Here is a 13,067-nt window from a genome sequence, read left to right as displayed (position 1 = left end):
TGCATCTTAAGAAGACAGAACTCTTGGAATATTTCTTCCAATAGGCATCTTTATTAAGAGAAGATGGTTGCAGGCGTTCTAAACAGGACTTGGGGTGAAAGCTTTCCAACTCAAGATTTTAAAGGGGTCCCCCCTTTAGCCACCCCCATCACCCCCTTCTCCCAGAGACAGTCTCAGGCATTTCATCCCCACCCCTTTCTTCACTACCGAGAGGAAACTTCAGGAAGGATCACATGAAAGCTAATGACCCCCTATTGTTATTGTTAGTCCTTTTGGTGATTCCACATCCAGTTCCTTTGAAGTATCCTGAAGGAAGTGAGGGCCATAAAGCCCCTTTGTTCACCCCCTTCCCTTCATCCATGACAGAATCCAGGGAAGGCAGGGATGGAGTTTTTCATACTTGATAACTTGATATGAAATATGATTGGATTCTGACAAAAACAATGCTTGTTGGGAACAAATTGTCCTCAAGACCTGATGCTTTCTCATTCCCTTTTTTAGCCTTAATACCTGATTTGCATATTTTCACCATGAAAGTTACAATGAAAATATTTTACTAAAAAAACAATGATAAGAGAATACTCTCAGGATTAAGGCCGAAACTTCTAGCAGTGCTTGCTAATTAGTTTTAATGATTATCTTGTCATTTATGTGCTATTTAAACAGCTCCTCATATTGAAGATTTCGTGATGCTTCCCACTCCAGTGCTAAGATTGCTAAATATTTTGAGTGATGCTTTTCTTCAAAATGAAGAAGAATTTGAAGGTTTGTATGGTATTCTTTTTCAAACAGTTCCTTATTTAAAAGTAGATTACAGAATATTCTAAAGTGGGAACAGAAAATGACAAATAGTTTTAGCAATAAGAAAAAAAAATTCCAAGGTTTTCCTATCTCCAAATATGAATTTTCTGAAAGAAAATATCTCAGACCAAGGGAAAGGCATTGGAGAATGTGCGTGTATCTTTAGAGTGGCTGGATTGGGCAGATGGTACCTAGCAGTATTGTTGAAAAATTTGTTAGATCCAGAGAGCACTTCTTATTTTGTATGTTATTTTGAAACAAAGATGGCTTTAGTGTGGCATTTTTCCCTTTTTCCTTTATTAATTTATAATATAAAATACAAAAATACAAAAGCAAATAATAGGAAAAGTAGAGGAGGAAAAGGGGAAGGGGAAAAGTGTAGAGAAAAATGGAAAAAGAAAAAAGGCATTGATTTCTGACTCCCTTTAGTGCAGTAGAATAAGAAATAACATCAAACCTCAACTTTTTACTTTTACATAATAGTATAAACTAGCCATTTCTATAACAACAGATCTATCTAATCAGTAAAGCCCATAATCAATGTTTCATTTTTTTCCACCTCAAGCATAAAGTCCAGAAGCAGTTTCCAAATAGAAACAAAAGTACTTATGTTTTTTTTTCTTTTATCAAAGCAGTCAAATGCCATCTCTGCTAACCCCTGGCATTTCCAAGTATGATAGCACCTCCAAAAGTTTCTGCCTGAAACACTAGAAACGTGTCTATACAATTCATTACAAGATCGCTTGAGTGCAGGGTCCATTGTTGCTTCCCAATGTCCATTTAAAATTAATCTGCCTCAAACTCAAGTGGTGCCTTGTCAAAGCAGAAATAAAGTGGGACACAATCATTTCCCATGATTTGAACTCTATGCTGTTGTTATATATCCAAAATAGAATTTGCCTTTTTAGTAGCTATATCATTATTCAGTTTGAATTTTATTTTTTCTTATAAAGTTTTGTATCACCTGCAAATTTGGAAATTATCCCTTCAAATATTTTATCCAGATCCTTAATAATTATTATATACAGTGTAGGGCCCAAAACCAAGGCCTTTGTCATTTTACATCTCACTGTTCTCCAAATTAATGTAAAGTAATTTATGAATGCCTTTATGAGCAGTTGCAAGGAAGAGTTAGTGGTAGGGAAATACAGTGAAGCTGTCAATACTGCTAACATCGGATGTTCTTGTTTGCCATAAATGAAGAAGCAAACATGTTTTATTTAGCCTGCATATCACTTCTAGAGTTAAAGCAGACAATGTTAGCAGAGCGGGTGGGAAAGCATGCTAGTTAACCATAACAATATTTCAGTACAGCATTGCCAAGGTCAGCTGTAACCAGAGGAGTTACGGGAGGGACAGTTCATACTTCAAACTAATTGGAGAACGTGATTGATGACTGTAAAATGAAGGAGTGAGTTATGCTTTGTTACAGGTGATTGGGGGTGGGAGGATTCAGTTTTTGGCTTCAGTATGTACATGCTGAAGCTATGTAGCAATAAAAGGATTCTTTAAGGTAAATAAAGCCTCAAAGTTTTTTGAAAAGCTGCTTCTTCGGAACCATGACAGAAGCTTTTAATTAATGGATTGTTCAGGGCAGGACTGCCTTATGACTTATATGAACTTCTATTAAATCTGAATTTGTATAATCTTATGCAGTTGGTTTGAAGAATGTTTACAAAGGCCAGTCAGCAAGCAGAAGAATGATAAGGCTTCTTGTGAGGTTTTATTGCTCAAGTATATAAAAAACTTGCTAAACTGAGGACTCATCAACATTCAGCATTCTTATTGAGGGAGTGTGACTCATATATACCAGGAGACTGCTTGATCCAGCATAAGATGTACATCTAAGCTTATGATGAGAAGTTCTACTGCCTAGAAACACTGTAACTGTTTTTCTTTCTGGATTGCTTGGAACAAGGGTTAATATACAAAACAGGAATACTAATGTCAATGTTACATTTGCACATTGTTAGCAGGTGCAACATTACCTAAACCAGTGCTTTTCAACTTTTTCACAGATTGTACCACTTTTAGGATATGGCAATATTCGAATACCACCAGTCACCTAGCAAGATGTCAAAAACTTGACCAAAAAAAGAGAGGAAAAAAAGTGATAAAGCACAAGTAGTCCTCAACTTACAAGAGTTCGCTTAGTGACTGTTCAAAGTTACAATGGCACTGAAGTGACTTATGACTGATGCAGCATCCCCAGGGTCATGTGATTTACATTTGGATGCTTGGCAACTGATTGATATTTATGATGGTCACAGTGTCCCGGGGTCACATGATCCCCTTTTGCAGCCTTCTGACAAGCAGAGTCAACGGGGAAATCAGATTCAGTTAAGAACTGTGTTACTAATTTAACAACTGCAGTGATTCACTTAACAAAACTCATTTAACAAATTTCTCACTTAGCAACATAAATTTTGGGCTCAATTGTGGTTGTAGATTGAGGACTGTCTATACATTCACTTACCACACTTTTTTTTTTCAAAACAATTTTTATTAGTTTTCCATTTTACACCAACACAGCTGGTGGAAACATGGTGATCAATTTTTTAAAAAACAAACAATAACATAGTAAATATATACACAATATTTCTTAAAAATTTCCCTCTCTATCTATATAAAATGTTATAGTCAAATTAATGCATTTTCAGATAAATTCATTCATTACTATGTCTAACCATCAACTGCATTAATCAATAAAAAGTTTTCAATCTATAGAAACCTATATTTCTTCACACATTTAAACTTAAACTTAAAAAAATCCATTTATTTTAAAAATTATAATCAAATCAATATCTTTCTAAAATCAGTTCATTCACTAATATAACATTTCATCCAGGTTATATAATTAAAGATAGACTAATATTCTCTATCTATTTATATTGTTATAAGCTCATTAAGACATTTATAAAACGAATTTTCATTGAATATATCACTCTACATAAATTTCATTAATCTATAAAAATTTATAAAAACTCATTATCCATCCCAAAGATCATGTATCATGCTTTCTTAATTTTGCAAATATTTAATCTTCAACTAACATATTCATTTACTATTCAGGTGCCCCAAGTGTTTTTTTTTATTTAAGCATTATTAACTCCAAAAATAAATTCTTCCCTTTCTCACCAATATTCTATTGTTTTTCACTGTTTCTCCAGATCTCCAATAATTAGTTCCATCATTTCCCATATTTCAGTTCTTTTCTCATTATACCATCTCTAATATTAAAAACATATAAAGCCCTTTTAACAAAGTCCAAATCTAAATCAATCCAGATTGCTATAAAACCTTTACCACATTACTATAATCAAATTTAATATTTATATCTTATTCTGGGTTTCTTTCTATTCCAAACAGGTTTCCATAATCGGGCCTTCGCCTGCCACACTATACACTCCAAAAAGGAAACTCCCATTGTGCATTTTGTTAAGTTAATATGAAAATTATAGTTAATCTGGGTAATTCGTAGCAGAACATCATTTCCCCTTTCTTTTAACGTTGAATAAATTTCAATTAAAATCCTTTCTTTTATATCGTCCTCTTTGATCGGGTTTTTCTCTTCTTCCCATGTTTTTTTCTCTATCTCAAAGTCAAATGGCATCTGCAGGCTAACGTCCTTCTGAAGTGAAATCCTCCAGTTCCTTATCATAAGTCCTTTGCCGTTGGTATCAAGTCTTTTTTCCAATATCGATTGATAGTCCAACTGTGAGTTTACTTCTTCCAACTTGGTAAGCGGGGCACAAGTGTCTTGTGTATAAACTAATGTTTCACTTAATCCTTGTATTTTGCCTTGTCTGTACAAAGAAATCTCCTTTGAGCAAGCAATTATATTCTCCGTATTTTCCAAAATTTTGTCCAGAATATACTTTAAAGTAAGATCTACACCGGTTTCCTCCATTTTTATTATATTTAAAATCCTTATCCTTTTGAAGGAGACTATATTTAAAAAACGATCACCATATCCATATCCTCCCAGCTTTCTCGTGTTTTTCCTTTGTACAAAATGAAAGCCTTTCCGGCAAAAAAAAGATAGCAAGTACAGTGAATAGATTTATCAGAGAATATCCCCCGGGAAATAATCAAGCTTAGTCAAATATTCAATCCTTCCGGACACCATAAAGATAAAAGCAAACAATATTCTCCAAATATTATGAAAAACTTTCTTGAGGCTCCCAATATCCAAAAATAAAATCAACCATTAAAACAAAAATAAATTTAATCCTTTAAGCTTCTCTTCCCTCGTTTAAAAAGCCGCTTCACCAGAAAAGGGAGTAATTCCAAGAAAAAAAAACTTTTCACAGGCAAAAAGAAAATAGAGGTGAAAGGAAAGTCTCACCGAATTCTCCACGGTGGGTTCGTTTGCTTAGCTGATCTTGTGGCTTGCGGTTGGTGCAGCTAAATGATCGGCCATTTTACTGGCCCATCTTTACCCTGTCGGCCCAAAGGAGATACTTGGTTCACAGAGGACGCCGCCGCTCCTCTGCAACTATCCGAGATGCCTCCTCAACAGTAGACGCTCCTCCAGAGCATCTTTTCGACCCTCTCAGGGGTCTACTGGCAGGGGAAACTCGGTCGGCAAAGGGACAACTCCTTTCGCCCGACCGCACCGCCGCGAACCGGAACCGGAAGCCACTTACCACACTTTTAATGGGAAACTTGTGCCTGCTTCTCTGACATTAATCTTTGCACTGTTCTATCCCCTTCTCTCCTGGTTGACTCAAAGAAGCCTCTCCGTCTCTCTTTTTCCATCCCCTTCTCTTTCCCCATCATGTTTTTTCTCTCCCTTTCCCTCCAAAATTTCCTCCTTTTATATCTTCTCTCCTCCTCCTCCTCCTCCTCCTCCTCCTCCTCCTCCTCCTTTTCTCTTCGGGATAGCTGCACCTGACTCCTTTCCCCAAGGTGTACACTGCTTCCTGAAGCGCCAATCAGCTGGAGCCCCGCACCAATCCTGGGTGCTCAGCAGAGCCTGGGCAACACCGCAGATCCAGCTGACTTTCCCACAGGCCTGTGTGGTGTTGCTGCTGCTTCAGCTCATCCCCCCACTACACTTTTACACTTTTTTTTACTTTTTTTTTTACAGTGCTTTTCAACCCATCGTATGCGTACCACCTGTCAGGTGCCAAAGTTCCAACAATGGTACGCGTACCATGGGTTGAAAAGCATTGACCTAAACTACAATCCCAGTACTACAAACTTTTACAAACCAGGATTTTTTTTATAAACTAGAAAATTGCTAGGACATAAATTCTTCCCCATGAGGGATATGAAAGTAGCTTCATGCTAAAGTCAGCCATATTTTATTTTGGATTCTTATACCCTTCCTTCTTCTGCAAACACTGAGCCATTTAATTTCATGGAAATTAAATTGCTTTAAGGTTACCTCTCCTTCATGGATTACTGCCTTGTCATGGTGAAGGGGCTTGCATAACTCAGTGAACCTATGAGCTATGCTGTGCAGGGCCACCCAAGATGGACAGGTCATAGCAGAGAATTCTGACAAAATGTGATCCACTGGAGAAGGAAATGGCAACCCACTCCAGTATATTTGCCATGAAAACCCTTGGATAGTACCAAAAGGCAAAAAGATGATGCTGGAAGATGAGCCCCTTAGGTCGGAAGGTGTCCATTATGCTACTGGGGAAGAGCAAAGGGCTAGTACTAGTAGTACCAGAAAGAGTGAAGCGACTGGGCCAAAGCCAAAAGGACGCTCAGCTCTGGATGCATCTGGTGATGAAAGGAAAGTCCGATGCTGTAAAGATCTTTTCTCCATAGGAACCTGGAATGTAAGATCCATGAATCAAGGCAAGTTGGACGTGGTCAAACAAGAGATGACAAGACTGAACATCGACATTTTAGGAATCAGCGAACTAAAACGGATAGGAATGGGTGAATTTAATTCAGAGGACCATCAGGTATACTACTGCGGGCAAGAATCCCTCAGAAGAAATGGAGTAGCCTTCATAGTCAATAAAAGAGTAGGAAAAGCAATACTGGGATACAATCCCCAAAATGACAGAATGATCTCAGTGCGAATCCAAGCAAACCATTCAATATCACAGTAGTCCAAGACTATGCCCCAACCACTGGTGCTGAAGAGGATGAAATTGACCGGTTCTATGAAGCCCTACAGCACCTTATAGAATCAACACCAAAAAATGATGTCCTTATCATCATCGGGGATTGGAATGCTAAAGTAGGAAGCCAAAAGATAACTGGAATAACAGGCAAGTTTGGCCTTGGAGTACAAAATGAAGCAGGCTGATAGAATTTTGTCAAGAGAATACGATGGTCATAGCAAACACTCTTTTTCAACAACCCAAGAGATGGCTCTACACATGGACATCACCAGACGGTCAACACAGAAATCAGATTGACTATGTGCTCTGCAGCCAAAGATGGAGAAGCTCTGTACAGTCAGTAAAAACAAGACCAGGAGCTGACTGTGGCATGAGCTTCTCGTTGCAAAATTTAGGCTTAAATTGAAGAAAGTAGGGAAAAACACTAGGCCACTCAGGTATGAACTAAATCATATCCCTGATGAATATACAGTAGAAGTGACAAATAGATTTAAGGAATTGGATCTGATAGACAGAGTGCCTGAAGAACTATGGACGGAGGTTCGCAACATTGTACAAGAGGTAGCAACTAAAACCATCCCAAAGAAAAAGAAATGCAAGAAAGCAAAATGGCTGTCTGAGGAAGCTTTGCAAATAGCTGAGGAAAGAAGGGAAGTGAAAGGCAAGGGAGAAAGAGAAAGATACACCCAGTTGAATTCAGAATTCCAGACAATAGCTAGAAGTGATAAGAATGCCCTCTTAAATGAACAGTGTAAAGAAATATAAGAAAACAATAGAATAGGGAGAACCAGAGATCTCTTCAAGAAAATTGGAGATATGAAGGGAACATTTCATGCAAAGATGGGCACGATAAAGGACCAAAATGGCAGGGACCTAACAGAGGCAGAAGAGATTAAGAAGAGGTGGCAACATTATACAGAATAACTATACAAGAACGAGCTTAGCATCCCTGATAACCACGATGGGGTGGTCACTGACCTCAAGCCAGACATCCTAGAATGTGAAGTGAAATGGGCCTTAGGAAAGCTGAGCAACAACAAAGACAGTATTCCAGCTGAGTTTAAAAGATCATGCAGTAAAAGTGCTACACTCAATTTGCCAGCAAATTTGGAAAACTCAACAGTGACCACAGGATTGGAAAAGGTCAGTTTACATTCCAATTCCAAAGAAAGGCAATGCCAAAAAATGTTCAAACTATCGCACCATTGCACTCAATTTACATGTAAGTAAAGTTATGCTTAAAATCCTACAAGCTAGACTTCAGCAGTATGTGGATCGAGAACTTCCAGAACTACAGGCAGGATTTCGAAGAGGAACTAGAGATCAAATTGCCGACATATGCTGGATCACGGAGAAAGCTAGGGAGTTCCAGAAAAACATCTACTTCTGCTTCATTGACTATACTAAAGCCTTTGATTGTGTGGAGCACAACAAATTGTGGCAAGTTCTTAAAGAGATGGGAGTACCAGCCCATCTTATTTGTCTCTTGAGAAACCTATATGTGGGTCAAGAAGCAACAGTGAGAACTGGAAACAGAATCACTGATTGGTTCAAAATTGGGAAAGGAGTCTGGCAAGGCTGTCGCCCTGTCTATTTAACTTATATGCAGAGAACATCATGAGAAAGGCAGGGCTAGATGAATCAAAAGTTGGAATTAAGTTTGCCGGGAGAAATATCAACAACCTAAGATATGCAGATGATACCATTCTAATGGCAGAAAGTGAAGAGGAACTAAAGAGCCTCTTGATGCGGGTGAAGAAGGAGAGTTCAAAAGTTGGCTTGAAATTCAACATTAAGAAAACCAAGATCATGGCATCTGGCCCTCTCAATTCCTGGCAAATAGATGGGGAAGAAATGGAGGTAGTGACAGATGTTATCTTCCTGGGCTCCAAGATCACCACAGATGGGGACTGCAGCCAAGAAATTAAAAAACGTTTGCTCCTGGGGAGGAAAGCTATGGCAAATCTAGACAGCATACTAAAAAGCAGAGACATCACCCTTCCAACAAAAGTACGTATAGTCAAGGCCATGGTTTTCCCAGTTGCAATGTATGGCTGTGAAAGTTGGACCATAAGAAAGGCTGAGCGCAAAAGAATTGAGGCCTTTTCACTATGGTGCTGGAGAAGACTCCTGCGAGTCCCCTGGACTGCAAGGCGATCAAACCGGTCAGTCCTAGAGGAGATCAACCCCAACTGCTCTTTAGAAGGCCAGATCCTGAAGTTGAAACTCAAGTACTTTGGCCACCTAATGAGAAAGAAGGACCCACTGGAGAAGAGCCTAATGCTGGGAAAGATTGAGGGCAATAGAAGAAGGGGACGACAGAGAATGAGGTGGCTGGATGGAGTCACTGAAGCAGTACGTGTGAGCTTAAATGGACTCCAGAAGATGGTAGACAGGAAGGCCTGGAGGAACGTTGTCCATGGGGTCGCGATGGGTCGGACACGAACTTCGCAACTAACAATAACAACAAGGGACAAGATTAACTGTTTCCAAAGTCTTTTTGATTTTGTCTTCTCCTGAAGGATTTAAAAAATTGAGGAAAAAATAATGTTAGTGAGTTTTGGTTTTCTCATTTGTTTCTAAAAAAAATTATGTATTTTTTCACTGTAGCTACTTATATTGTGTAGAATAGAAGGAAACATGCTAACCACAGTCTGTTCGAAGTATCAGAGAGTCAAAGCATACAAGTAACTTAAAATGGTAGTGAACAAGAAGGAATAAGTATGGACTTTCAGTTTTGCGCCATAACACATGGCTGCAAGATAGAGGAGCTCCGTTCCCCATGGCCAGTTTTGCCCTGCCAGGGGGACCATAAATGGGTCTGAAGTTGCCCCAAAGAGGTGACCATGAAGAAGGGGCACTTTGTTGATCATGAAATGAATTTTGTAAAATAGCCATTTTATTAACTTTTTCATACCATTCACAATCCTGTACCCCTCTGTTGCACTCTTATTCATATTTTTTCCTAAACTAAATAGTCCTAAATATTGTAACTGTTCTCTATGTGGTAATTGTCAAACTGTCTGATTATTTGGTAACCCTTTTCAGTTACCTATGATCCAAGGATCCAAAAATTACCATATTGATAGTGGTTCTTTATGTTAGCTGAGGGAAATATAGCTTATATAATACTACAAGCTATAGTTTGTATTACGAGTGTTTCTAGTTGTAGCTTGAGAGGTCCACTAATGAGCAACAAGTTTGGATTCACCTCTCTAGCCAAAGTTCAGACAGTACAAAAATGTGTCAATGTAAGAACAATTTTGCCCAAAGGATCTTGCTGCCTGATGCAGATCAACAAATATCTATAATGTCATATTTTAGTTACGCCAGCATTTAAAACATTGGCAGGGGGCAAGGTGGAGTGGAACCTTTATTGATTGTTATATTGTTTTAACCACTCCACCCAGCTATTTCTTACCTATCACAAAGTGTATGAACTAGCAGCCTCATTTCTTATAATTGGATATATAGAATGTCCATGTCAACTGTACCACTCAATCATCTCCTGCCTTTTTGTTTTACCAAGAGTATACCAAGGCTTACATGATTACAGAAGTAGCGAAGCTGGATCTGGCATTTTGGCACACAAAACAATACAATTAGCTTTCCCTTTTCCCTGGCCATCCCCTTGATATCAGTTCATGTCCAGTTGGATACTTGTATATTGTTTGGGTAATGGACCTTCAGTGCCTTTCCAGCTCTGCATTCTGACGAGTAACCTTGGGCTGGCTGATGTTTCTCATGCCTCGGGCCACCACGGCTTGGTTTCCATTCCCCCCCTAATTTCTCTCTGCATTCCAATCTTCTCTTCCCTCCTCCCATTGCTAATGTCAGGCTGTCAGCTTGTGATGCTTGGCTAGCAGAATGGCAGCCATGACAGTCTATCAGATGGTTACTTGTAGAGTTAGAACTATAACTAGGAGACATATACACAGGCTTTTAATAAACTAGCTATATGTTTTGGAATTAGCATTTTAAAAGCAAACAGCCATGAATTTAGTGACAAAAAAGATATGCACAAATGCTATCACAAAAAATGACTCTTTGGGGCACTTCCAAGTTCAGGAGTCACTGTAGATAGAATGAGATTACTTTAAGGAACACAGTTACAAATTCAAGAGTAATGAACTGACTTGCCCTGTAAACGTGTACTTAATTGCTTTAAGTCCCATTAATGACAAAAATTCCAGCCAGTGGGAAAGCAGGCTACCTATATATTCAGCAAAACCATAGCAAGCAAAATAAACATGACTTAGCTCAAATAAAGCACATCAGTGCTAGGGGGAAAAAGCAGCTGTAAAAAATTAAACCATGTCAGACTAGGTTAGTGTTTGGATGGGAGATGATCAGGAAATATCTGAAGGCTAGACTGTGATATTAAAAACATTCTAAAAGAAGGCAGTAAATCTCCATGTTGTTGCCAAGACAATAGTGATCATGGTCAACAAGGATTGATCTTTACTTCCTTTACGTACCTTTACTTTTCAGAACCAGCCAATGTTGTACAAGTCTAGCTAATTTTAAAGGGATGCAGAGGTCTTGTATGAAGGTGCCATCAGTTTCAGAGGCTTCTTGAGAAACAGTTATTTGACATCAAATCACATTAATTGTCAGTGTTTAGAGGAGAAAAGAAAAACTGAAACATCCTATGGCCTCCAAGATATAGGTGGTTGCTGGGAGGGGGAGGAATGACTTTTTATCCTCTATATTCCAGGTTTATAAAATCTGAGTATTAAAGTTGCTTTTGATTAGAACTTGTCCAGTTTTTCAGGCCTTTTTAGGAAAGTGGTGTGCCATCACAAAGTGAGCAGAATAATGAGAGTAGCACCATACCCAGGTTGCACACTTGTATAAAAGGGGTGGAGCTTGTGCAGTGCTACTTTTAGTCATTTTAACTGAGGAGAGGAATCTTTTAGAAACTATTTGTAGAATTTCTGACTCTGCAGGGACTCAGATATACTTGTATGTGCAGTTCTCCAAGTACATAAGCTATCAGTTTGGGTCTTGTCATAATTGATATATTTTTGCATTCTAAGCAAAATATGAATACAACATGCAAGCCTGACATATGGCTCTTCCATAGATGTCCATTATGTCAACACTGCAACGATGCTGGCTGAAGCCATTTTGTTTTGTTTTCGGTTGCCACAGGACTGGGAGGGGGCATAGGTGATTTTAATGTTAGCCTAAACAATATCTTGTCCTATGGGAGCCAAGGTCATCGCTGCCTGGGAATTTGGTGGGCTGAGCCTTCCGTTAGAAAGCCCGCCAAAGAATTCTGTTGGGGAACATAGTGCTTGGGTGGGAAGTTCAACTTTGTAACATTGTAACACTTTGGAGGGAACTCCAGACTTGGTTTCACTTTTGACTGCCAATATTCTGTAGCCAATAAACATGTTCTTTAAGGAAACCTCTAGCCTTGGAGTTCTGCTTTTACTAGTTTCATCTATTGGAATCATGACACATTATTTACTGGGAGAGACTTGAATCAAAAAAGGTATTCAAAACTTTCCTTCACTTCTATAAATCTTTCTTTTCCATTCTGAGAAAATGAATGTAGCAGGACACAAGGAAAGTGACAAATGCCAAGGAAAGCCTCTCAGCATATTCTCAGCATCACTTTTACTATATCTTGGTTAATAATAGAAAAAATGGTCACGAAGCCTAGTATTGATTTATATGTCAAGTGATATGCTTTGTATATTACTATATAAAATATAATCATTTAATGTATTGATTTAGTTTTGCCCTTCCTGTGGTGATCTGCAACAATATTGTATACAGTATTTAGTATAGTATCTAGTTAAAATACCCAGACTCTTTGAGTTTCAATTTTGGTTGTCTTTTTTTTTTTTTTTTTTTTGCAGATGTAGTGGATGACATAAGGGAAGAATGTTCCAAATATGAACAAATAGTTTCCTTATTTGTTCCAAAGGAAAGTCCAGGAAAAGGACATGTGAGTACCTGGATAGTGGTGATAAATATGCATCAATATGATAAATCTTCAGAGTCAGTTAAACCTACAAAACAATGGAAGCTAATTACATAGAAACAAATGGTGAGATTCAGGAAGAGATAACATAAAGAAAGGATGTAAAGGAAATATGTAGGCAAAAATAGCTGGGTCTTAGGAAGAAGAGAAGCCATAAAATATATAGGAAATGGCTAGCCAGG

The 13,067-nt window shown here is 38.3% G+C and overlaps 1 protein-coding gene across 1 annotated transcript in view; it reads left to right on the top strand.

The window, feature by feature from the left end:
* Positions 1-13,067, top strand: part of UHMK1 (U2AF homology motif kinase 1) — a gene marked incomplete at its 3' end in the record, with an annotated part of 25,973 nt that extends 12,906 nt beyond the window's left edge. Inside the window, 2 exon segments of the mRNA XM_015821657.1 lie at positions 667-765; positions 12,761-13,067. Of these exon segments, the coding sequence (XP_015677143.1) occupies positions 667-765; positions 12,761-12,942 (281 nt within the window).

This window comes from Protobothrops mucrosquamatus, unplaced genomic scaffold, assembly GCF_001527695.2.
Source record: "Protobothrops mucrosquamatus isolate PMUCROS unplaced genomic scaffold, P.Mucros_1.0 scaffold1378, whole genome shotgun sequence".
Lineage (NCBI taxonomy): Eukaryota > Metazoa > Chordata > Lepidosauria > Squamata > Viperidae > Protobothrops > Protobothrops mucrosquamatus.
The sequence above is the reverse complement of the archived record's forward strand: the minus strand, read 5'-3'. Positions and strand labels throughout refer to the sequence as shown.